Source organism: Hemicordylus capensis, chromosome 1 (genome assembly GCF_027244095.1).
Source record: "Hemicordylus capensis ecotype Gifberg chromosome 1, rHemCap1.1.pri, whole genome shotgun sequence".
Classification (NCBI taxonomy): Eukaryota; Metazoa; Chordata; class Lepidosauria; order Squamata; family Cordylidae; genus Hemicordylus; species Hemicordylus capensis.
The window spans coordinates 453,651,886-453,678,740 of record NC_069657.1 but is presented as its reverse complement, the minus strand read 5'-3'; the positions used below and the strand labels follow the sequence as shown (position 1 = coordinate 453,678,740).

The 26,855-nt window shown below is 47.4% G+C and overlaps 1 protein-coding gene across 8 annotated transcripts in view; it reads left to right on the top strand.

Annotated features, from left to right (window-relative positions):
* Window positions 1-26,855, top strand: part of EXTL3 (exostosin like glycosyltransferase 3) — a 210,974-nt gene that overhangs the window by 126,580 nt on the left and 57,539 nt on the right. For all 8 annotated transcript variants that reach the window (XM_053249147.1, XM_053249160.1, XM_053249169.1 and 5 more), the window contains one exon: window positions 20,337-22,900. In XM_053249147.1, the coding sequence (XP_053105122.1) occupies window positions 20,753-22,900 (2,148 nt within the window). In that variant the 5' untranslated portion in view covers window positions 20,337-20,752. The remainder of the gene's footprint in view (window positions 1-20,336; window positions 22,901-26,855) is intronic.

Genomic DNA, 26,855 nt, shown 5'->3' with positions numbered 1-26,855 from the left:
CTCATTACGCAGGACGTCCCTCATTTCAGGGATGAAATGTCGGTCCCTAAAGGGACAGCGTTTGTCCCTCATTTTTGTGGTGGGGTGAGCAGCTCCTTATTTTGAGAAGTTCTTGGTTGAAATGTGGCACAACTTCAACTCCCATAATCCCCAGCCCCAGTGGCCTCTGTTTGGGGATTATGGGAGTTGAAGTCCAATAACGTCTGGGGACCCAACACTGAGAATCCTTCTTCCACATAATAACAATGCTGCCATTATTCGATAGCATATAATTCAATTGCCTATACGTCAGTGATACTCAGGCTCTTGATTTCCACTGCATACACCTCCCCCCCCTCCCGCCGCCTGCCCCCCAAACTTGTGTCCCTCGTTCTGGCAAAGAAATGTTGGTAAGCCTACTCCAACAGGGTGATATGGGGTCCATGAGAAGGGCTACCATGTTCCAGGGCAGGGTGGAGCCTTTGCTCTGGTCTCCAGTCAGAGCTCCACTTTGTGTTTGAGTCTGCTGTGATGCTGTTTGTATCACCGCTTCCTCCTTTTTGTTAAAAATCTCCCCTCTCACAACCCCTGCCTTCTTTTGCACGTGGCCTTTACGTGGTGGCCCCCTTTTCCTCCTTGCCTGCTGCCCGTTAGCTCTTCCTTGCCACTAGCCACCCTCCTTTATCGAACCCTCTCCACTGCTGTTCCTTGGGCCAAAGGTTCTTGGGGCCAAATTGCTGCTTTTCAGTACTGATCTGGAAGGTCTCTCTAGCCAGGGCTTGCAAATGGTCACATCTCTGGTTGCCAGCGAGAGGAAATCTGGCCTCCGGCAGCCAGGCAAGAGAGCTTCCTCCTAAAGGAAGCTTCTTCTTTGTCCCTTTTTAAGGTCCCAAACCACTAACAGGGGTTTATGTGTCCTGGGAGTTGGTAACTTCTTCTTCTTCTTATTATTATTATTTAAAGACCTTGCCTTCCTTGTGTTAAAAATTCCTGCCTTGCTTCCAGGCTCTCAAAGCAGTTAACAAAACAAACTGGACCAAGTCATGCGAAATGCAGTGAAGAGAACCATCAACAGCAGCCCAGTGAAAGAGCCATGAGCTGAAAGCAGCCCAAACGGCGCTGGCAGCCGATGCCACTCTGTCAAACCCACTCGAGAGCCAGCTTGTGGGGCTTCCTTAAGAGAGGGCCTGTCTCATGCTTGCCCCAGCCTGCTTTGTCTCTATGGGGCCTGGCTCAGGACCAGAACTCTTGCACTCCGACAGTCTCCCAAGTTGAATTGGTTCCCGACTGACTCCGTTGTAGTAACGCTTGTAGACAAAACTTCCACGGATCAGTTATGTGGGGCGGGGCGGGGTAGGGGGCTTAGGAATGGGGCTTTCCATTCCTAGCTGCTCCTTTTCATTCCGAGGCTGATGCTTGTGGTGGTTATGGGTCCCCTCCTCCCCATAAATGCAAACCTGCTGCAGAGTGGCTGTCTCTCCCCACCCCCGGGGCTTCTTTTCTCATAACTCTAGAACATGCGAGTTGTCCTCGGAAATTGCTGACGAGCAGATTCCGGACAGAAACCAAGAAACGTCTCTGCCCAGCGCACAATGAACTCACGGCGTTTGCTGCCATGATTTGTGGTGATGGTCAGTGGCTTTAAAAAGGGAACTGGGAACATGCGTAGAGGAGGAGGAGGAGAAGAAGCTCACCAGTGGTTATTAGCAGCGGTAGTTAAAAGGCATCTCCCAGATCCAGATACACCACAGTGCAGGGGAACGGCTGTCTAAAAGCCTTTGGCTGTTCACGGTGGGAAGTAGGATGTTGCAATGTTGGGCTACTCTGACCTAGTAGGGCTCTTGCTAGGCTCCTGCTCACATTTAGCCTTGGAAATCTTCCTGATTTCAGTAGCAACTTGTCCAAAGTCATTGGGGGGGTAGGAGGAGGTCAGTGGCCTGGGTGAGACTTTAACCCAGATCAGTGCAGCCAAGAGGCTGGACCCTACTGATGCAATCGGGATAAGAACACAAAAGGAGCTTTGCTGGATCAGCCCCACGGTCTATCTTGCCCAGCATCCTGTTTCCCGCAGTGGCCCACCAGACGCCTGTGCGAAGCCCATGGGCAAGAGGTGAAGGCATGCCCTCTCCCCTGCTGTTGCTCCCCTGCAACTGGCCGTTAAAGGCAGCCTGCCTCTGAACCCAGAGGTAGCCTATAGCAGACAAGACTAGTAGCCATTGGTAGGCTTTTCCTCCATGAATTTGTCCAAGGCCCTTTTATAGACTGGTTAGGAGAGGAGAGCTGGTCTGGTGGTAGCAAGCATGACTTGCCCCCTTAGCTAAGCAGGGTCCGCCCTGGTTGCAACCTTGGAAAACTCGCTGCCAGTCTGGGTAGACAATCCTGAGCGAGATGGACCGATGGTCTGACTCAGTATATGGCAGCTTCCTAGGTTCCTAAAGCCATCCAAGCTGGTGGCCATCTTCATATTACCATGGCAGAGAATTCTATAGATTAATTCTGCTCTGTGTGAGAAAATATTTCCTTTTGTCAGTCTTAAATTTCCTGGCCATCAGTTTCATGGGGTGACCCCTGGTTTCTAGTCTTGTGAGAGAGGGAGAACTACTCTCGCCACACCATGCATAGATTCTTAAGCTTCTGTCATTTCTTCCCTTAGTCGTCTCTTTTTCTAAATTAAAAAGCCCCGAATGTTGTAGCCTTGCCTTGTAAGGAAGCAATGTAGACTCATCTGTGTGGTCTCTCTGTGCATTGATTTAACATATTTTTTTACTGCCCAAAGCTCACGCCTCTGGGCAGTTTACAACTTACCTGGTTGGCAGAACTTGATCCATCCTGTGAGCATGTTTTTGGGTGTGCATGGGTATTGCTTCAGTTGCAGAAGCTAGCAGGGCACCCTGGAGTAGATCTGTGACATCAGCGCAGTTTGAACCATCAGCTGTGGGGGGAGATTCTGCAAGAGGCATGAAGTTTAGGGGTGAAAGTTGGTTGGTTTTTTGCCTCCTGTTGCTCTCCCTTTTGAACTCCACTTTGACTAGAGTTCATAATTGGAGTCTATCGATTCTTTTATTTCTTCTCCCCCCCCCTCCCCGCCCATGTTTTCCCACAACGCTGCAATTGTTCAGGTGGCTGCTCGTTTGGAACGATTGAATTGCCTGTTGCTAGAACATTATGTGATTTAGATTGTTGTCCTGTGAAGCTTGTATAAAGTTAATAGCCTGCATTATTTCTCTGTCTCCGGAATGTAGCTAGTGGCATGCCAATAATTCTGTGCACGTTGCTGCCCTCTGCTGGTTGGGAATGGATTTTACCTCTGACTCATGCCTAGTAAAGGGTCTCCCTCTTCCCAGGAAATCACAAGTAATGCCTACTAGGAGCAACCCCAAAGTAACTTGGCACCAAACAGCAAGCTTTCAGGTCACACAGAACCAGATTAGAATAGGCCGTAACCAAAAGGATAGAGGGGTAGAGAGTGTGTTGAAGACGGCTCAACACAGTTCATAAAATCTAAACAGACCATTTTTTGCCGCCTTGCTCCAAGCAGCCCTCTGTGTTCAAACCAGTTTGGTCCTTTTTAGGGAATGTTCTGAGTCTGTATAAAACCCTCTAAACATCATTAGATTATTAAAAAAACTGCAGAGTGTTCTGGTACCTCAGACATGTCCTCCTCTCCCCTCTCCGTTCCGTTTGCTTGCCTCATGAAGAGTTCTCTGGTGTATAAATATTTGTGGTCGACCTGAAAGTGCACTGCTTGGTGGTTTGGGGTTGATCCCTAACAAAAGCACTGCCTACTTTGGGCTGTGGGTTTCCCCTCCGTCTGGGGCTCCTAGGTGCTTCCTGGGTCATTGCATTGCACAAACACAGGATTTGATTCAGGACTAAGCAAACTCCTTGACCTCATGTTTGCATGTGTAAGCCGGGGAATGTGTGGGTGCCTGGGGTGGGGGGAGAGGGGGTGGCGTCTCAGCAGTTCTGCTCATCCGGCTGGGTGCTCATCCGGCTTCCCACCCCACATCTCCGCCAAACTTTTCTTCTTTATTTTGTCATGTTCCTCTCATGCACGCCACATGATGATAGTGTAGCAGCTAAGAGCATGTGAGCTGTGAAGCAGGAAGACCCAAAGTGGAGAGAGAGACATTCTTCTCCCTCTCACATAACACTAGAACCAGGGGTCATCCCATGAGACTGATTGCCGGGAAATCTAGGACCAGCAAACGGAAGTACTTTTTTACACAACGCGTGGTCCACTTGTGGAACTCTCTGCTACAGGATGTGGTGACAGCCAACAATCTGGATGGCTTTAAGAGGAGTTTGGATAACTTCATGGAGGAGAGGTCTATCAACGGCTACTAGTCAGAGGGCTGTGGGCCAGGGATTCTCAAAGTTGGGTTCCCAGATGTTATTGGACTTCAACTCCCATAATCCCCAGCCCTAGTTGCCTTTGGTTGGGGATTATGGGAGTTGATGTCCAGTAACATCTGGGGACCTAACGTTGAGAAACCCTGCTATAGGCCACCTCCAGCCTCAAATACAGGATGCCTCTGAGAACCAGTTGCAGGGGAGTAACAGCGGGAGAGAGGGCACGCCCTCAACTCCTGTCTGTGGACTTCTCAGGGTCATCTGGTGATCCACTGTGCGAAACAGGATGCTGGACTAGATGGGCTTCCTTGGGCCTGATCCCGCAGGGCTGTTCTTATGTTCTTATGCTTCAAATCTCACTCTAGCTATCCATCTGCTAGATGGCAGGTTTGGCAAGCTAACACCACACACACACACACACACACACACACACACACACACACACACACACCCCACCCTCTAAGACTCTAGTCTGGGGGGGGGTCCCCAACCTGTGGTACTCCAGGTGTTGCTGCACTACCATTCCCATCACCCCCAGTCAGAACAAATTGTAGTTGGAGTGATGGGAGTTGTAGTTCAGCAACATCCCCGCTTGGGAACCCCAGCTCTACTTCACCAAGCTTAAGTTGCAGTCAGTGTGGTGGTCTCCAGGGTGCCACCAGCCTCTCTGTTTTAATATCTGTGATGCTCTTTGGACATGCAAAAGCTGCTAAACAAATGTCATTGCCACCCAGTCCTTGCTGGAGTGCGGCCTAGTCCCCGAGCCCGCTTTCCGTGCTTGGCTCCTGCTCTTCTTAAAAAGCACCTTCTGAGGATAAGTTCAGGGTGCCTCTTCCAACGTCGTCGAGCCCTTTTGGTTTAGGGCCTTTCGGGGGCAGGACCCGGGGCTCGTGACTCTTGCTTTCGGCCTCGGGGACTTGGCCCCAACAGATCTCTTTCATGCAGCAAATGGCACATCTGATTATTTTGGTTCGCTCAGCAAATCTGTGTTAAATAGTGGCTCGTCATGGGAATTGTGCAGCGCTGGTAGTTAAGGAAACATTTTGATGAGCTTCTGTTTTATGGTGGCAGTTGTAAGAACCTGCAGAGTAGGAGAGTCTGCAGTGTTTGTGCTGGAACAGTGACAAGGCGTGCTTGGAGGTGTGTGGCTGCTTCCCGAGGAGCAGGAGCCCTTTCTGGAATGTGTGCATGGAAGCCTGGCTGTACTAATCCCCAGGGAGAGGCTCCCAGCCGGGGTTTGCAGCCTTGGGGGCCCAGATGTCGCAAGACTACAACTCCCATCAGCCTCAGTCACAGTGGCAAAGATTGAGAACCCGTGATCTAGGACATGTCTCCCCGCCTCCTGCTGGCAATGTCCATTACCTTAAAAAACAAACAAACAAACAAAAAAACCCCACAAACCTGACCTCAATAAATACTCCACCAAAATTTAATGCAAGAGAATTCATTTTTTAAAAGGGGCAAACCAGGGGTGTGGAGGCAGAAATGCTCTTAAGCACCTGCAGAACGGAGACATTTGCAGCTGTTTTTTTAAGGAGCGGGGGGGGGGACATAAATGGGTCCCTCTAGGGAGGAAGCTTCCCATCCTTACTACATCAGTGCAACAAGGAGCAACATGAAGTGAGTGCAAAGAAGTAAAAGCTGGAGCGAAGATCTCGAGAGGTGCTCAGGAAACCATTGTGTCTGGAAAAAGGTGCAGGAGCCCAACTCTGGCGGGGGGGGGCAGGGGGAGTGTCAGAACAAACAAGCAAGCAGAGTCCCACCCTCTCTCCAAACAATGCTTCAATCACAAGGGCTTAAAATTCCTGGAGGAACACCCAGTGATATTAGTTTATAACCTGATGTGCCAGGTTAAACTGCCAGCATGGTGCTCATACATTACAAATCTCTGAATTTAACAAGATCAACACTTGATCATGCTTCCCCCATCTGATTTTGTGCATTACGCCGTGGTGGGCATCTAAATCCCCTTCAAGGGAGGCTGCATGGATGATATTGAAAGGTATCCTAACGGTAGGCTCTGCGTAAGCAAAAGGGGTAGAATAAGGGCACAGCGGTTTCTCAGGCTTTTCGTCCAGCTGTTTTGGTCATCAGCTTTGGGAGGCAGCTGCACCACGCCACGTGCTCAGATCAGAGAGCGTCCAGCTGGCCAGAGATGGGTGCCCAGGCCGAGGCATTTTGTGCAGGCAGAAGGCAGCTTCATATCTCAGTGGCACCAGAATAAGAAGAATAACTCGTTATTATTGATAAATAATAAAGGTGACTACGGGGAGACATGATAGATGTCTACAAAATTATGCATGGAGTTGAGAGAGTGGACAAGGTATTAGGAACATAGGAAGCTGCCATATACTGAGTCAGACCATTGGTCTATCTAGCTCAGTATTGTCTTCACAGACTGGCAGCGGCTTCTCCCAGGTTGCAGGCAGGAATCTCTCTCAGCCCTATCTTGGAGATGCTGCCAGGGAGGGAACTTGGAACCTCGATGCTCTTCCCAGAGCGGCTTCATCCCCTAAGGGGAATATCTTCTAGTGCTCACACTTCTAGTCTCCCATTCAAATTCAACCAGGGTGGACCCTGCTTAGCTAAGGGGACAAGTCATGCTTGCTACCACCAGACGTGCTCCCCCCGCCCCCCCAACAGAAGAACTAGGGGTCACCCCATGAAACTGAAGGCTGGGAAATTTAGGACTGACAGGAGGAAGTACTTTTTCACACTGTGCATCATTAAGCTATTGAATTATCTGCCACGGAAGGCAGTGATGGCCACTAGCTTGGATGGCTTTAAAAGGGACTTGGACAGATTCATGGAGGACAGGTTTATCAATGGCTACTAGTCTAGTGGCTATAGGCCACCTCCAGCCTCAGAGGCACGATGCCTCTCAATACCAGTTGCAGGGGAGCCACAGCAGGAGAGAGGGCATGCCCTCAACCCCTGCCTGTGGGCTTCTAAGAGGTATCTGGTGGGCCACTGTGCGAAACAGGATGCTGGACTAGATGCTCCTTCTTGGTCCTGATCCAGCAGGGCTGTGCTTATGTTCCTAACTTTTTATTAGCTGCCTCATAACAATTATTCTCTGGGTGGCTCATGACCAAAGACTGTCCTTTGACTCTTTCCGGCCAGCTGGGCCCTGGGGTGCGACCCACGACTTCAGTGGCACAGAGAGCCAGTTTCTGCTCTGCCTGTTGCACAAGTGTTACTGGCAATATTTATTGTGCAAATTGCCACTTCCTTCCTGTCTGGATTTCGGATTGAGGGAGAGGGGAAAGATGGACGGGCAAAGTTGGCACCTTTGCTCCCCCTCTCTACCACAGGGGAAGTCATAGGACTAACTTTAAAAAGCAAGAGCATGTTGTCACCTGCGTGGTACATGTCTTTTGTGTCTCATTTCGAAGGCCATTATCTAAAATTAGCCTGCATCCTGGAGCCAGCTGTTAATGCTCTATTAAGAGAACCCTGTATAGAGCCCTTTAATGATTTGCTGACGGGCTCTTACTTAAAGTCTGAAGTGCAGGGCAGAAAATGAAAGGCTAATGGGCTGCGATCGCTCCTCGATGGAGAGCAAGATCTGCCAGCCTTTCTGGCAGCTTCCCTCCTCGCTGGCTCCAAATGGGTGGTTCTTAAATCTCTCTCTTCTTGCTCGTTATTATATTGTGTTCAGGGCTCCCCTTGGAAGGGGTACGCGGTTCCTCCAGAGATGCAGGCTCCTTTCTCCCCACCCTCCTGGGGCTCAGAGTGGATTACGACATACATGTAGAAGTCAGAGAAATTAAAGAATAAAAGGAGAACTCATGTGTGCAATAGACTCGAAACATCAGCCCTATTCAGACATTATGTTGTACAAGTGTACATCTGTACACTCGTACATGTTTTGGGGTGAATGATTGCACTTGTGTTCAGTACAGACCCCTTGAACGCAGGGTAGAGATCGGAAGTGTACTGCTGTATTTGTGCTCAACATATTGTGTGGATAATTGTAACTGTGTACAGATTGTACCTGTGTGCATTCATATGCGTGTTCAGCATAATGTCTGAATCAGGCTTTCATTGACATCAGATTAGTCCACATCCATTTTCTCCATGAATACAAGTAAAAATGACACCGTTCTATTCTCTCGCTCTAGCAGCTTGCTGTCCTTGGATCAGCCTGACACATTTTAGGTCTGGGGAGTAGACATCCTGGAGATGTACTCAGTAGGGCAAGAAATCCACCTGTTGTGTCCCTGAAAGGCCATGTGGCCAGCCTATCTCTGCTTGGCATCATAGATGGCCGATATTACCCCCTGTGCTCTGTCGTATTTCTTCATTTTGGTCTGATGGCCCTGAAGAGAGAGTGAAAACATATGCTTGCACAATTTTTATTGCCTTGGGTTCTGAACGTGCCTATCTAAAGGGCTGTGGAAGGATAAACAACAATAAAACTGATAGAATATAAAACTCACAAAATATCAAATGCTGCTTTGAAATTTCACCCACACTGCATTCGCCCTAGACACCCCAATCCAACCCAAACAAGAACTTATTAAGTATGACTTGCTATTTTTGCCTGTTCTTGGAGAGTGTATGTTATCTCCAAGGGCCAAACTCTCCTTGATAGAAGTGAGGCGGCGGGAGCCAGAGGCAAACAAATTGTTCTTCCTGGTCACACCATTTCCGGCACAACATGAGAGATCTATCTGTCTATCTATCTATCTATCTATCTATCTATCTATCTATCTATCTATCTATCTATCACGTTTATATACCGCCCAAACTTTCGTATCTGGGTGGTTAAGATGGTGCTTAAAACCCTCTGGAAACCATTTATGCATTCAAATTCTTCAAGTTACTTTTTTGTTCCTGGTGCCAGAAGTCCTGGGAACAGGAATATAGCTGTGTGGCTCTTTCTAGTCCTTCAGTTGAAATAAGTCTGAGAAGCCCGAGAACAAAGCTAGACAGTGGAAGCGAGTGGGTGATGAGGCCAAATGCTGTCTGGTCCCCCCTTTGGTGGATGGCCCGTTTTGGCCCTTATCTTTTTGTGCAGGTAAAATCGTAGCCTTGCATGGCTGTGAAGGGCCTGAGCCAATCATGGGATCCAAGGCAGGACATCCTGTCGGTAAAGCATCCTCTCTGCCATGTTCAGCGTGCAGAATTTGCTTGGAAACCTGTAAGGGAGCATCTCGCCCAGCGTCCCAAGGCACCCTGTTCTAGTGCTGAATAGCTCTGACAACACGGAACTCTTAACTGGATCTCCCCATTGTTTAAACTCATTGCGTCATCTCCTCACCGTGGTGGTGGTTTCTCCTGGAACATTTTGAAAGCTGTCAGATCACCTTAGCTTAGTGGGCTCTCCTTTAGGACAAATGCACCAGCTCTTTCAGCTTGGTTTTGTAGCATTTGTAGGAGCCCTTTCACCACCTTGGCATCTTTCTTCCAAATCCTTTCCGGCTTGTTCTTTTGAGTTGTGATGCCCGATCAAAACCGAACTCCGTACAATCCAGCCAACGTCTGGTAGGTGCTCAGCAACAATCTTTCTTCCCGAGACTTGAAAATGCAGCAGTTCTTTTATCCTGCAGATGCTCATTACCAGTTCCGTTTATGCCACGGGGGATTTTCTAGACCGTGATGCCAGACGCAGTGTTAATTGGCAAAAACGTCTTGAGCTCAGCAGAGCAACCTGCAAAACCCAGCACCGTCGCTTGGAGCCTTGGCTGAGCTGGAGTCAGTGGCCGCCCAGGACCCCTGTGTGCAGCTGGGGCGGGGCACCAAATACTGCCCCAGTTCACACACCCCTGCACCCACCTCTGCCTCCTTGGCAGCGGTAGTAGCCACGCACACCTGAGCGCCCTCCTCTCCTCCCTCCTCGCCAGTGGTCTACTTCAGAAAAGTGGGATGGGCTGGGAGAGGAAATGTTGAAAGAGCAGGCTGGAGACTCTCTCTAGAACATCTCCAGCATTTGGTGCAAGAGCAGGGTCAGTGCTTGGCTGCTCTTTTTGTTGTTTTCTCTCCTGCTCTGTTCTCCTTTTCTTAGCTAGACTAGCAGGATGGGGAGACAGGGACCAAGTCAGGTGCTGCTGTGGAGGAGGAGGAGGAGAAGAAGAATGACTGGTTTTTTGCCAAGCGGGGGCTTGGGTGGCAGAGGGCGGCAGAAGGGGTGGCGGGCAGCATCTGAGGGGCCTCTGCTCCAGCTGACGACAACGAGGGGGCCTCGGTTGTCGTGCTCGCGGGACAGGGCCTTCTCTGTTGCTGCCCCCAGACTCTGGAATGCTCTCCCAGTGGCTCTTCGCTCCTCCGTCTCCATCATAGTTTCTAGAAGGCATGTTAAATCTTGGCTTTTTTGCCTAGGTTTTTATATGATTGTCTCTGCTGCTGCTTCTTTCTGTATTGTATTTTGTATGGTTATTTTATGCTTGTACTTCAAATATTTTTAGTCAGATTCATGTTTTTATATTTTAGCTTAATATTTTAATTGTGTATTTTTATAGTCTTGTTTTAATTGTTGTGTGTGAATGGCCTTGGGATTGTCTTAATGAAAGGCAGTATACAAAGTTAACAATAAAATAAGTAGATAAATCTTGCTGGCGCCTGAATAACCCACTGCTGGAGGCAGCCGCTTTACGTTGTCTCATGGAAGGACCTCTCTTGGCTTGAACTGAAAAAATAACAGAATGTCTTGTGCTTTTGTATTCGTTCTAAGAAAAGCTTGATATCCAGCAACTGCACCAGCCTATGACTGAGGCCTCTGAGTATTAATAATAATAATATATATTTGCATACTGCTTTTCAGTAGAAGTAACTCAGTGCTAGGGCTTCGGCTTTGCAGGCAGAAGGTCCCAGGTCCATCCAGGAGACCTTCAGGGAGGGCTGGGAAAGACGCCTGCCTGCCTGAAACCTTGGAGAAGCTGCGGCCAGCCCCGGTAGAGAGGACAGAGCTCGATGGACCCAGAGTCTGACTCGGCAGGAGGCCGCTCCCTGTGTTCTCGAAGTGGTTTGTTTTTGTCATTTAGCTGGATCAGGTTGCCTAGATCAAGAAGCGATGAGCAGGATTCATGCTAAGTCCCACTGAAATTAAGTTTGTCCTGACTGATTTGTCTGTTTCAGTGGTATAATGGTAAATCTCAACAGTAATCATGAATAAAGAAATATAGCAGCACAGGCAGCAGTAAACCAGCCAGCCTCTGTCTCTTTTCCCCCCACCCGCCCCGCTCCAAAGCCTTCTGAAATAGTCAAATTTGCAATGCCTGCTAGAAGGAGAGCGATACTAGTGCTGGTGGGTCCTTCCCTGCCCCCACCCCCAAAGGCATTTTGCAGCGGAGGCAGAAAGATTTACCTGCAAAGACATCAGTGGTGGGGTTGACATAGTGATGGAGATTTTCTCTACATACATCACTGCATCTGACCGGCAGCATAAGCTACATTATGGGCATCATAATTATGGGATTATGGGCAGCAGGTGTGTATGTAGGTACACACAGATGTGTGTGTGTTGTAGTTGCACTTGCTGTCACTGCACATGGAGGGATGGGGGCACCGATTGGGAGGGCCCAGTAACTTGCAGCACACACAGAATTGCCAGACTGTGCTTGCCTGCCCAAAGTGAGCAGTGTGGGAATGAGGGATGTTCTAGAGCAGGGATTCTCAACGTTGCGTCTCCAGATGTTATTGGACTCCAGCTCCCATAATCCTCAGGCCCAGTGGCCTTTGCCTGGGGATTCTGGGAGTTGAAGTCCAATAACATCTGGGGACCCAACGTTGAGAATCCCTGTTCTAGATAAAGGCTTTTACCATATATACCCGAATACAAGGCAGCTCTGAATTTAAGACCCCTCACCATTTTAAAATAGAAGTTAATACAGTTCATACCTGTATTAACTCACAAAGAAGAGGACTTTGAATATAGGGTGACAACCCCCCCCCACCAATTTCTAACAGCAAAGTACTTGGATAAAAATCTGGTCTTGCGTTCACGTGAATGCAGTATGTTCAGATTCTGCCTCCCTCTCTGTATTTTGTCCATTTCGAGATGGTATTTAGGGCTATGAATCATAGCTCCTTTTTTCTGGTCTAACAACAAATCACTCCCTCCTTGGTCTCTTCGAAGTCCTCGCCAGCTAGAGCCACAGTTGTACTTGCTGAGAAGCAAACGGAGAGACCCCTGTGGCTGTCATTTCCTAGGCACTCTGCACATTTTGGAGTTGTCTTTGTAACATGAAGCACGTTGCAGTATTATGAAATCTGGCAACTTGCAGCTGGCACGGTCTCCGAGGGCTCCTTCTAAACCTCTGCCGTGTGGTTTCCTGCTTCCAGATTAGTTGGGTGAAGCAATTTGGCCTCCAAATGCTGTTTCTGACCCCAGTGAAAATAGATGCTCTCTTACTGCCGTCTTGGGTATAGGAGCTGGTACCAAGAAAGGAGAGGGGAGATTTAGCCAAATCACTTCTTAGCCCTTGTAGGAAGTGTGTGTTCTATTTATTTAGGTTATTTTTATTCTGCCTCCGTGCATGCAGAGTTTCCAAGGCAGTTTACAAAGTCAAATTAAAGCAACCACAATAACACAGACAAAACCAATGGCATGTTTAAGCTGCAATAAAGATTTCAAAAGTCGTTTGAAAGCCTCAGATCACTGAGTGCCACTTCCAAAAGCCTATTTTTAAAATGACTAAGAGCTTGGGAGAATGAAATTAGTTTTTATCTGGCACCTAAAAATAATCAAATTTGACTCCAAGTGAGCTGATTGATGAGGCAGTTCCATAACTGAAGAGCCACCACTGTATGGGCCCCGCCTTCAGCTACTTAAGATTGCTAACTGGTTGAAGGACAGGAAATAGAGGGCAGGGATAAATTGAGAGTCTTCACAATGGAGGGAAGTAAGAAGTGGGGTCCTCCAGGGATCTGTACTGGGACCAGTGCTTTTTAATTTATTCATAAATGATTTAGAAGTAGGGGTAAGCAGCGATGTGGCCAAATTTGCAGATGATACCAAACTCTTCTGGGTAGTGAAATCCAAAATGGATTGTGAGCAGCTCCAAAAGGATCTCTCCAAACTGGGGGAGTGGGCGACAAAATGGCAAATGCAAATGGCAAAGGTTCAATGTTGGCAAGTGTAAAGTGATGCACATTAGGACGAAAAACCCCAACTTCAAGTATACGTTGATGGGATCTGAGCTGTCGGTGACTGACCAGGACAGAGATCCTGGGGTTGTGGTGGACAGCTAGTTGAAAGTGTCAACTCAATGTGCAGCAGCTGTGAAAAAGGCCAATTCCATGCTAGGGATCATTAGGAAGGGGATTGAAAATAAAATTGCTCATATTATAATGCCCTTATACAAAAGTATGGTGTGGCCACACATGGAGTACTGCGTACAATTCTGGTCAGCACATCTAAAAAAGGACATTGTAGAACTGGAAAAGGTGCAGAAGAGGGCAACCAAGATGATCAGGGGCCTAGAGCACCTTTCTTATGAAGCAAGGCTACAACACCTGGGGCTTTTTAGTTTAGAAAAAAGACGACTGCGGGGAGACATGATAGAGGTCTATAAAATCATGCATGGTGTGGAGAAAGTGGATGGAGAGAAATTCTTCTCCCTCTCACATCACACTAGAACAAGGGGTCATCTCATGAAATTGATTGCAGGGAAATTTAGGACTAACAAATGGAAGTATTTTTTCACACAACGCATAGGCAACTTGTGGGATTATCTGCCAAAAGTTGTGGTGACGGCCAACAAGCTGGATGGCTTTAAGAGGTGTTTGGATATCTTCATGGAGGAGAGGTCTAACATCGGCTACTAGTTGGAGGGCTACAGGCTACCTCCAGCCTCCAAGGCAGGATGTCTCTGAGTAGCAGTTGCAGGAGAGTAACAGCAGGAGAGAGGGCATGCTCTCAACTCCTGCCTGTGGCTTCCAGAGGCATCTGGTGGGCCACTGTGTGAAACAGAATGCTGGACTAGATGGGCATTCTTGGGTCTGATCCAGCAGGGCTGCTGTTATGTTCTTAAGGCAGAAGTATGTAAAGCAGCTGAGTGTAGAGTCAGACCATTGGTCCCTCTAAGCCAGGATTGCTCTGGCTGGCAGCTGTTCCCTAGAGTTCCAGGCAGAGTCCTTTCCTATCACTTGCTACCTTATCCAGGGATTCTCCAACTTGGATCCCCAGATGCACATTGACTACAACTCCCATTATCCTCGGGCACAATGAGCTCTGGCCAGGAGCCCTCTCAAGCTCCTTCCAGTGTTCAAGGATTTGCTTCCCTCTGGGAGACTCAGTCATTCATGCACTAGTAGTCTCCAGACCTGGCTGCTGTTAGGAGCTCTACCTAGGCTATCTTAAAAAAGAGTCCAGAAATCCAGCTGGTTCAAAACGTTCCTGTCAGATTGCTGGCTGAGGCTGGGAGGTTGCAACCCATTTCTCTGGTGGAGTTTGACCTGCACTGGCTGCCTGTTCATCTCCAGGCTCAGTTTAAGGTGCTGATTCTTTGTTTGTGAGAAGCAAAATTGCCCGGGTTCCTTAGGACACACATGCCCACTTGTGCATTCCATTCAGCACCTGAGGTCCTGCCCTGTGTGCATCCTGCCAGCTAGAGGTGGGACAGGGCCTTCGCAAGATGAGTGCCAGTTGTGTGGAAGACTCCACCCAGGGAGGCCTTCCTGGCCCCAACCCTCTATGATCTGCGAAGCCTCGGTTGCCAACCCCAAGACCCTGGAATGCCCTCCCTGTTGAAATAAGAGCCTCCTTGTCTCTGACAACTTTGTAAAAGTCCTTAAGGACTCATTTTGTCACCTGAGCTTTTTAACTTGACTGTGGTTTTAAGTTGTTTTAAGGTTTTCTTTTTAATTTGTTGTTGTCAACCACCTGGAGACGGAGGTTTGGGGCAGCCTGCAAATCTGAGAAGTAAGTAAGATCATAAAAAGAGCCCTGCTGGATCAGGCCCAAGGCCCATCTAGCCCAGCATCCTGTTTTGCATAGCGGCTCACCAGCTGCCTCTGGAAAGCCCACAAGCAAGAGGTAAAGGCATGCTCTCTCTCCTGCTGTTGGTCCCCAGGATGCAGCTGGTATTCATAGGTATCTTGCCTCTGAGACTGGAGGTGGCCTATAGCCACCATACTAGTAGCCACTGATAGACCTGTCCTCCATGACTTTGTTTAAGCCCCTTTTAAATCTATCCAAGCTGGTGGCCATCACCACATCCCATGGCAAAGAATTCCATAGATTAATTATGTGCTGTGTGAAGAAGTATTTCCTCTTGTCAGTCCTAAATTAACCGACCTTCAGTTTAATGGAATGACCCCTGGTTCTCGTGTTGTGAGAGAGGGAGAAAAAATTATCTCTGTCCACCCTTTCCACTCCATGAATAATTTTATACACCTTGATCATGTCTCACCTTTGATTGATTGATTGATTAAGCGATTAAGTGCCATCAAGTCAGTGTCAACTCTTAGCGACCACATAGATAGATTCTCTCCAGGATGATCTGTCCTCAACTTGGCCTTTAAGGTCTCTCAGTGGTGCAGTCATTGCTGTCGTCATCAAGTCCATCCACCTTGCTGCTGGCCGTCCTCTTCTTCTCTTGCCTTCAACTTTCCCCAGCATTATGGACTTCTCAAGGGAGCTGGGTCTTCGCATAATGTGTCCAAAGTATGATAGTTTAAGCCTGGTCATTTCTACCTTGAATGAAAATTCTGGATTGTTCAATGTTTATTTTTCTGGCTGTCCATGGTATCTTCAAAAGTCTTCTTCAGCACCAAAGTTCAAAAGCGTCAATGCTTTTTCTATCTTGCTTCTTCAAAATACAGCTTTTGCATCCATAGAGTGTCATGGGGAAAAACATTGTCCAAACAATTCTAATTATTGTAGGTATAGAGACGTCACAGCATCTAACTATCCTTTCCAAAGCCTTCATTACAACCCTACCAAGTGCTAGTCCATGGCGTATTTCTTGACTGCTGGATCCTTTACTGTTGACAGTTGATCCTCAAAGGCAGGAGCTATCCACCACTTCAGTGTCTTCATTATCAGTTCTGAGGCTGGTTGCTGTACCCGTTGTCATTAGTTTAGTCTTCTTTACATTTAGCCGTAGTCCCATTTTTTCACTGTGCTCCTTGACTTTCATTACGAGAGCTTGCAGATCATCTACATTCTCAGCTATCCAAGTCTCACCCTAGTAGCCTCTTTTCCAAATTAAAGAGCCCCAGATGCTGTAGTCTTGCCTCATAAGGAAAGTGCCCTAGGCCCCTGATCATCTTGGTTGCCCTCTTCTGCACCTTTTCCAGTTCTAATATCCTTCTTAAGATATGGTGACCAAAACTGTACACAGCACCATAGGTTTGTATAAGGGCATTATGATATGGATTTGTATAAGGGTAGGGTTAGGGTTGACCAAAACTACATAGCACTCCAGATGTGGCCGTGTTGTTGTTGTTGTTGTTGATTTATGCTTTGGTTGCAGTGAGTATATTTATTCATTTGTCTCTCATTTTGCTGGTGAATATCTTTCTTATTTAGCTTATCATTTTAATTCTTTGAGTTATGTATACAAAAAGTGGGATATACAATAAAAATGAATACGTAAAATGTCCTTGAGAGTCGCCCACTTCCCTGCTGGTTGGGCACTCATTTGGGCTTCCAGTGATGATGTTAACTGGATAGGGCTTTCAAGTACCCAGGTCCTTCTAACCTGAGATCCTTTTTTTAAAAAATGGAGATGCCAGGGTCTGAACGTGGGACATTCTGCATGCAAAGCAAGCGGCCCCACCCTTGCTCCAGAATTCCTTTGTATTTCCTACCTAGCATAATGTTTGAGAATACTAATAAATAATGTATCCAGTAATGTGGGTTTTCTGGGGGGGGAAATAAATCTGGAATTTTCTCAGTCCCTTAAATAGATTGGGAGCTGATGTCACATATCTGACTTCCTTAAAATTGCTTTTAAAATAGTTTAATATATGTCATGCTTAATTTTGCTTTCTGTATAAATATCTCAGAAATCTTTCTCATAGCCAACAGTAGCTGAACTATCCAATTATGGAAACAGTTCAGCAAAGCACATTTAATGTGGTTTAAATATAGTCGAGACTGAAGGCACTGAAAACCAACCTACGGATTTTAGCTTGCTCAAGTTGCTTTGTGAGTGTGATCTATGCATTCATGCTTCCTGGGGCAAGTTGCCTGAAAACATAATTACAACTTTGAAGCTGTCCAATCTGACTGATGTTGTATCCATTATGTTGCTAATTAATGTGTTTGGAGAGAGAGAAAATCTTTAGAATTTTCGCCGGTGGAAAATATTGTGGCTAAAACTTCTACATGTGCTATATAGCGATTAAAAGATAAAACCAGCTTATGATACAATACAATACAATGAATATTTATATACTGCTTTTCAACCAACGTTCCCAAAGCGGTTTACATTCAGAAATAAATAAATTAAATGGCTCCCTGTCCCCAAAGGGCTCACAATCTAAAAAGGAAACATAGGATAGACACTAGCCACAGCCCCTGGAGGGATGCTGTGCTGGGGGTGGAGAGGGCCAGTTGCTCTCCCCCTGCTCAGGAAAGAGAATCGCCACTTTTAAAAGGTGCCTCATTGCTCAGTTAGCAGGCGGTGCGAGTACAAAGGATGGACTCGGAGCAATGTGATCAGAAAGGAAAGGAAGAGGCTCACCTGGGGAAACCAGGCTAAGGAGGTATCTGGAGATTGCCCTTCTTTGCCTGAGAGCCAGATGTCAGGTGGCGTTGGAGAGGGTAACCAGTGATAGGGAGCTGTGAAGGAAACCAGCATGGAGTTGTGGGAGGTAGTTGGATGCATCCCCTTCCCTTTCAGGAGTCGCCTTCTCCCCTGGCAGAGGGGCAGCTGCTAGAGCTACCTCAGATCTTCCAGACACTTGCAAAGTTCTGCTGCTTCGGCCAGTTAGGCACGGTGCACGTTTGGCATCCGATAACCGCCACCCTGGCCCCGGCCGCCCAGTCTGTTCTGGGAGGCATCCTGGCGGTTGCTTGCTTGACCCAAGGGGCTCAGTGATAGCCATGTGTCAATTTGAAGGCTGGAGAGAGTTTGACTGGCAGCTTCCTTCCCTACCTAGCCATTCAAGCGTAGGTGTAGAGGTGTCCTTCCAACACAGGGGATGCTGTTTCCTCCCTTCTGCCTGGCACAGACAGCCTGACCTGCCAGGAGTCGAGGAAGCTAATTGTGCTGCTCCTTCCCGGACTCTGTGCCCCTTTCTCCTCCCAGGAGTCTTCTGAGATTTATGCTAATGCTCTGGACTGGGCGGCCTTGTGAATTCACAGCGCTCCGTACTTACTGGTGACCTTGCTACCCTTCATTGCAACATCTGCAGAGGGTCTCCTTAATTGCATACTCTTGTGCTTGTCCGTGCAGCAAAGATGGTTTTTCAGAGAGGGCAGACCTTGGAGTCCTGGCCGGGGGTGGGGTAGGGGTGGGGGTTCAGGGAACATCGGAAGCTGCCATACAGTGAGTCAGACCCTTGGTCCCCTCAGTATTGTCTTCACAGACTGGCAGCAGCTTCTTCAAGATTGCAGGCAGGAATCTTTCTCAGCCCAATCTTGGAGATACCTTGGAGACTACCTGCATATACTTGTGTTGTAAATCCTTGTGTTGTAAATCTTTGTAGATATATCATGTACAAACAACCACTTTGTATATAATTGTGCTTTGGCAACGGACTGTATGCTTTGGTAGTTTGTTGGTTCAATTAAAAAAAAATCTTGTCCTATTAATCTATCTATCTATCTATCTATCTATCTATCTTGTCCTATCTTGGAGATGCTGCCAGGAAGGGAATTTGGAACCTTCTGCTCTTCCCAGAGTAGCTCCACCGCTTAAGGGGGATATCTTCCAGTGCTCACACATGTAGTTTCCCCATTCAAATGCAATGAGAGTGGACCCTGCTTAGCTAGGGGGACAAGTCATGCTTGCTACCACAAGACCAGCTCTGCTCTCCTTAGGTCTACAGTGCACGACTGTTAAAAGCCAGCCCAACTAGGCAGGTGCTGCAATGCTTCTGGAAGGCATACAGGCTTTCATGTTGTCAAACCAGCAGTCCAGGGGAAGGGACTCCTTCCACTGAGGGGCTGCCGCTAAGAGCTGGTCTCTGTGGGCTCTTGCTGTCCAAAGGTAGCACATCAGTGATACAGTCCAGCAAATCCTCACTTTGTGTATTTATCTAATACAGGGGCTGGGGTTCCCCAGATGTGGCTGAACCCCAGATCAACAGGTGGGAGCTCAGCAACATCTGGAAGACCACAGGTTGGGGACCCTTGATCCTAATGCTACTTAAAGGTGGTTTGTGTCCATCATCACAGCATCCTTCTAGCAATGCGTTCTATACGCTTGCTTTGTCATGTGTGGAGAAGCACTTTTCAGCCTACTGTCTCTCCATTTCAGGGGATTATTCTGAGGCTTTCTTGTTGCTGTTGCCCCCCCCTCCCCCGAATTGGAGAGAGCATGACTAATTTCCCCCTCCTTCAGCACTTGCATCCAAAGCGGCAGAAACCTCTGTTAATCTCTGTTTATAAGGTTATGGGGGCTGAGGCACAGGAAGATAAACTTGCTTAAGTTGGTAATAGATTCCGGGAAAGAAGTTCAGCTGTCTGCATCTGCTCTTCTGCTCTATTTATTTGCCAAAGATGGCTAAAGTCCGGTGACATAAATTGTCCAATGTTTCCTTCTAAAGCTGGTAGAGGATCTTCACCCGCCCTTCCCAGCTGCAGGGATGGATAGCAGGTCCAGGGAGATACTGGGTAGAGACTATTGCAGTATTTGGCGGGGTGAGATATACTTGGGAAGAAGCAGGCTTGGCAGGGGTGACTTTCTCAGTCGTACAAAGGAAAATCTTACCGTGCCTCAGGCAGTATCTGGTTAGCTCGGCTTTGCAAGCCGCAACTCTGTTTAGGAAAATAGGACAGTTAGCTCTTCTTCTTATTTTGCTGCTTTAGAAGGTGTCCCTGTGTTATAGCTTAATAAAAGAGCTGCTTTTTGCATTGTCTTACTACTACTGTTGTTGTCTTCTAGGGTCGCTGGTCTACTGGCAGCTCAGTGGCGGCAAGGGATACTGAAATGTGAGCTTCCTCCTGCTTGCCTTGTTAATTGGATGCTAATACAGAATGCGGAAAGTGACGATAAAGGTTGGCTTGCTCCGATTGTGTTTCTCTGGCCCAGAGGAGACTTCTTATTGCCATGACTACATTGCTCCAGCTCTCCTAGCAACACCTAGTTAACTGAAGGTCAAGGGGAAGAGTTTGGCAATTGGTTCCAGTCGGATCAAAAGTTGTATCCATCATCCCAGGGAGAAGATGAAATTTCCATTCTATTGGCCCTTTGTCAGACTGGCACAATAACGTTTTCTTCCAGGGAGCTGCCAAGGAAAGAACTGGTTTGGGTATGGCTACTGATCCAACGTGATTGGGCGCGCACCGGCTCTTGGACTCATGACTGCGTATACCATGTTGCGGAATGGGGGAGTGGGGAATGGAGGCCAGCCCTGGATGCTACGATGGTCCAGTCGGATTCGACTCACTTGGCTGAGCTTCACGTTGTTCATCATCCTGGTCTTCTTTCCCCTCATCGCCCACTACTACTTAACCACCATCGATGATGCGGATGACGCCGGGAAGCGCATCTTTGGTTCCCGCACGGGCAACGAGCTGTGCGAGGTGAAGCACGTCCAGGATTTGTGCCGCATCCGAGAGTCGGTGAGCGAGGAATTGCTCCAGCTGGAAGCCAAGCGGCAGGAGCTGAACAGTGAGATTGCCAAGCTGAACCTCAAGATCGAAGCCTGCAAGAAAAGCATAGAGAACGCCAAGCAGGACCTCCTGCAGCTGAAGAATGTCATCAGTCAGACGGAGCATTCGTACAAAGAACTGATGGCCCAGAACCAGCCCAAGCTCTCTCTGCCAATTCGGCTGCTACCAGACAAGGATGACTCTAACTTCCCTTTGCCAAAATCTAACAGGAACTGCCGGCTATACAACTGCTTTGACTACTCACGTTGCCCGCTAACCTCTGGCTTCCCCGTGTACGTCTACAACAGCGACCAATTCCACTTTGGAACTTCATTAGACCCTTTAATTAAACAAGCCTTTGAGTCCACTGTCCGAACTAATGTGTATGTTACTGAAAATGCAAACGTTGCTTGTTTATACATAATCTTAGTGGGAGAAATGCAGGAGCCTGTAATGCCAAAACCTACTGAACTAGAGCAACAGTTGCATACTCTGCCATACTGGAGAACTGATGGGCACAACCACCTCATCATTAATTTATCCAGGAAGTCGGAAACTCAGAACTTCCTTTACAACGTCAGCACAGGACGGGCCATGATCGCCCAGTCCACCTTTTTCGATGTACAGTATCGTCCAGGTTTTGACATTGTGGTTTCTCCTCTGGTCCATGCCATGTCTGAACCGAATTTCCTAGAGATCCCACCCCAGGTGCCAGTCAAACGCAAATATCTATTCAGTTTCCAGGGTGAGAAGGTAGAGTCTCTCCGGTCCAGCTTGCAAGAAATACGTTCATTCGAGGAAGAAATGGAAGGCAATGCCCCAGCAGACTATGACGACAGAATCATTACCACCCTGAAAGCTGTCCAAGACAGCAAGCTGGACTTTGTCTTGGTGGAATTCACTTGTAAGAACCAGCCTAAGCCAAGCCTGCCCACTGAGTGGGCCCTTTGTGGAGAAAGGGAAGACAGACTAGAGCTACTGAAACTATCTACTTTTGCACTGATAATCACTCCCGGCAACACCCACCTTGTGATCTCTTCTGGGTGTGCAATGAGACTCTTCGAGGCTCTGGAAGTCGGAGCTATCCCGGTGATCCTTGGAGAGCAAGTCCAGCTGCCGTATCATGATGTGATCAGGTGGAACGAGGCAGCCTTAATCATACCAAAGCCACGTATCACAGAAGTGCACTTCCTTCTGCGGAGCATTTCTGACAACGACCTTTTGGCCATGAGGAGACAGGGCCGCTTTTTGTGGGAGACCTACTTCTCCACCTCGGACAGTGTCTTCAGCACAGTCTTGGCCATCATAAGGACTCGAATCCAAATCCCGGCCATTCCCATTCAAGAGGAGACGGCAGTGGAGATCCCTCACCGGTCTGGCAAAGCTGCAGGCACGGATCCCAACATGGCTGACAATGGGGACTTAGACCTGGGGCCAGTGGAAACAGAGCCACCCTACTCTTCTCCCAAGTACCTTCGCAATTTTACTCTCACAGCAATGGATATTTACAGAAACTGGAATTCTGCGCCTGGGCCCTTCCACCTTTTCCCCCACACACCCTTTGATCCTGTTCTACCATCAGAAGCCAAGTTTCTAGGGTCTGGGACTGGGTTTCGACCAATTGGTGGAGGAGCCGGTGGCTCAGGGAAGGAGTTCCAAGCCGCGCTAGGGGGCAATGTCCCCAGGGAGCAGTTTACGGTAGTCATGTTGACCTACGAGCGGGAGGAAGTACTAATGAACTCACTGGAGCGGCTCAATGGCCTCCCTTACTTGAATAAAGTGGTGGTGGTCTGGAATTCCCCCAAGCTTCCATCGGAAGACCTCTTGTGGCCAGACATCGGCGTTCCAATTGTGGTAAGAACCATTCAACATTTTTCATGTTTTATATGAGAGAGAGAGAGAGAGAGAGAGAGAGAGAGAGATGGAAAGACTTCAGCACTCCTGTTGCTGCTGCTGCTGCTGTCGTTGTTGTTACAGAATGTGCAGATTTAGTGTGTGTTTATAAATCCTCATCAGTCTGTGCAATATGGTTTTCCTAGTTTGGATCTTATAGGATCTTTTCAGCTGGGTTGTTGGTGTGTGTGTGTGTGTGTGTGTGTGTGTGTGTGTGTGTGTGTGTGTGTAAAGGAGCTGTGTCAGCCTATGACGTGAGTGTGGGAATTGACCTTTTCCTCTGCTGGTTTAGTCCCACGGTCCAGCTTTGAGCAGAGGTATTTTTTGGTATCCTTAGCAAGGACCAGCAGGAGTCCTTGCAAGATTTGGAGCAAAGCAGATTGTACAGTCAGGTTGCTTTTGAAATCCCTTTATTCATGAGACTGTACATTGATGGTGCTAGGTTTGTGGTCAAAGCCTATATGAGGTCAGCGTTTGAGGAGTCCAAGGTCCAGGGGGAATTTTATAGACTCAATCATCGGCAGAGACATGAGTGGAATCAGGTACCCTATAGCAAGGAAGTGGGAACAGCCACTGTGCCATCAGAGACTTGTAGAAACGGATCTGATTTCCAGTAAATACAAAGTTGTGTCCATCCACCAATAGCTACTGACCTGATTTAGCCCTAGTTTGTTAGGGGAGCAGTTCAGCCAGTCTTCAAAGGTGTTGTGGTCACTTGCTCAGTTAGCCTTGGCTTCACCTGAGTTCAATGTCTTTTTCCCTGGGATGACAGGACAGCTAGGCTTTTGGAGGGCAATAGGAACCTGCCATATACCAAGTCAGACCCTTGGTCCATCTAGCTCAGTATTGTCTATACAGACTGGCAGTGGCTTCTCCAAGGCTGCAGGCAGGAGTCTCTCCCAGCCCTATCTGGGAGACGCTGCCAGGGAGGGAACTTGGACCCTCTGTATGCAAGCAAGCAGGCGCTCTTCCCAGAGCGGCCCCATCCCCAAAGGGGAACATCTGACTGTGCTAACATGTGATCTCCCATTCAAATGCAAGCAGGGCAGTCCCTGCTTAGCAAAGGGGACAATTCATGCTTGCTACCACATGACCAGCTCTCGTACGTTTTCAGTTATGTAAGCTTTCAGGCGTGGTGGGGAATCTGACTTTGCCCTTCCCCATCCAGGGCAAAGATTTGGACTTTAGGAGGTGAAGGAGGAGCCGTACTCCGCAGCAGTAAGTTAGTGCATACGAAAGCAGTGGCTACTACAGCTTGGTGCTGTAATAACTCATCCCCTTTTCTGTCTGTAATCAGAGGGAGGCTGCTCTATCTACTTCTTAATGTCTGGACAGGAACACACACACTGGGAACACCATGCGAGTATGTTTTAACATCTCAAAATTTGCAGCTTCCGAGCAAAAAAGAAAATTGGAAATTAAGAAAGCAGTGGTAAATGGGTGTTGGCTTTTAAAGCTTGAATGGGGAAGGTGACTGTTTCAGCTTTATAGCTTCGGTTGCAGAAACACTGGTTTTGGGGGCCTCAGGTAAGTTATTTAGGTTGCAGCTGTCAGAGTGCCGGTGGAGTTTTTATAGTGCAGTATAAAAGTGAGAAATTGTTTTCATTTTCACTACAGCAGAGAGTTCTTTGCTGTGGAATCTGCTCCTCCCCACACACACCCTACCTTGCAATGAATGGCCAAGTTCTGTAATAAAGCTGCTGTTAGACCCCTCGGCAGATTGTGATCCTTTTCCTTTCTGGAATGATGAGAGAGGAGTACAAGACAACTTTCATGAAATATACCCAGTGTCTTGCACAGAGATGGAGAGAGAAGTGTACATTCAAGGGTAGAATATTTCACAGCTTTTAAAAAACCAATTTAGTTTCCTTACATGTAAGATTCTGAACAAAATATATGTGTGTTACTCCTGTTGATCTGGTAAAGTTGCATGGTTGATGAGCAGATTGATATTTGAGCTGCTAGTTATCCAAAATCTGTGTGTCTAGAAGCCTTCATTATATATTTAAGTGCACATGCGCTCGTGCGTGCGTGCGCACGCACACATGCACACACACTTGGAGCGTGGTGTCGACTGTTCAAGAGATGAGTCCTGCAAATAATCCTGTCCTCATATGATTTTGATCAGACATGGTGTAGATGTTGTGGCACAGGACCATTGTTGCTGGGAATGAGGGGAGTTTTAGTCCCCATGCCTGAGAACTCAAGAGAATCTCTCCTGTAGCATAACATTTAAATAGTGTAGATCCATGATAATGCCAGTTTGTGTAGGGATGTGCACCCCATTGTAGGCTGTGTGTACAGCATTGTTCTCAATGGGATGTGCACCAAGTGCCTGTTTCACTGAATGTAACTCAAAGAAGACCAACAGCCTTTGTGTCAAATGTGTGTTTGGATGGATGTGGATGTACCATTTGACCTAGCCTTGCTTTTGGATTATTTTGTTCTGACTGCCAGCACGCACACAGTGCTTTGGCCATGCTAAAGACATTTACATATGACAGGTTCTAAATCTAAGAGATGGATATGGAAATTTTTCAACAAAAGGAGAAGATGGTGCTTTGTTTCAGAAAGAGAATGCAGCATTTACATGAGGCTGTGGCCAGATGCAGGGCCAGTTTCTTCCTTTTTGGCATCTAGCACTTCGCACCAAATGAAATGAGTTTATTTTTAGTATATTTCATCTTCCTGGCTGATATGCTGACTAATGAGGCACCTGTGCCAGTGTGGTACCAGGGCTTCTGAAGAGTTCCAGACTAACAGAGCCACAGTGCTGGTTGGTGTGCATGTGTGTGGGTGTATTTCAGTGACCTCCCCTTCCTCTGTGTCACCTAAAAATATCCTTAAAGGATGCATGGCCTTCAGGGACATATTTTTTGGGTGGCACAGAGAGCTTCCCGGGGATGGGGAGGGTTGTCAAAATGTGCCCCCTTCAATGAGCCAGCAACATAACTGAGTTGAACTTCTCAGTATCACCATTGTTTCTCCTGTCGCATCAATGTGTTGTCAGTCAGAATGTGAACCACTGTTTCTAATTATGCATCACACCATTCATGGACAGAAGTGAATGAAAACATTGCTTTCCCAGAGCAGTATAGTAAGTTACAGTTGATAATCATGCTGCAAAGTGAGCATTCACAAAAGTCCCTGCTGAGTCCTTGTTTCTTTATAAAAAAATAATAATCCTTGAAATACCCACTTAAAAAAAATGGTTAACACTTCCACTTCTAGAGAGTGGCAGCTATAAAAGGTTCTTCATGTGTGCATGAAAATGAGGCGATTTCTTAGGTTGCCTAACTGTCTTCTCCAAATTGCTCCTGCTTTTTCTCCAACCTTGAAATTTACTGCAGTCGGTGGAATGTTGGTGGAAACTCATTCTTATTTATTTGCAAGTTTTAACCTGCCCCATGTTAATGGGCAAGAAGCCATTAAAAGCACAGCGCAATAAAACCAGCGAGAGAAAATGCCAAATGAAAATTGGCAATAGATTAGGTCTAGCTGCATTTAAAAAACAAACATCTTATGTTGTTAGCTTGCAGAATTCATATTTGGTCAAATCCTTTCTGATGGCAACAGTAAACTAATATTTTCGTTATTGGGAATGGAAATAAAAGGCAGTAATTTCTGATAGAAGTGCTTAAGAGAGAAAAGTCTGTTTTGGTCTGTTATGATTTAATGTGTTGTGTGTTTTTATTTAATGTTTGATGTTGTGTTGTGAGCCTCTCAGTGAACAATTTGTTATGAGGCGGCTAACAAATAAAGTTGTTGGTTGTTGTTATTATTAAAAGTCCTCTTCGTTAAAATTATCCTTTGATTTTCAAGGTGAGGATCCCATTCCTACAGTGAGGCAAGGCCCCCTACTAAAGAACTCCTGCAGACCAGTGTTCATTCTGACAGGGATTCCCAGATGTTGACT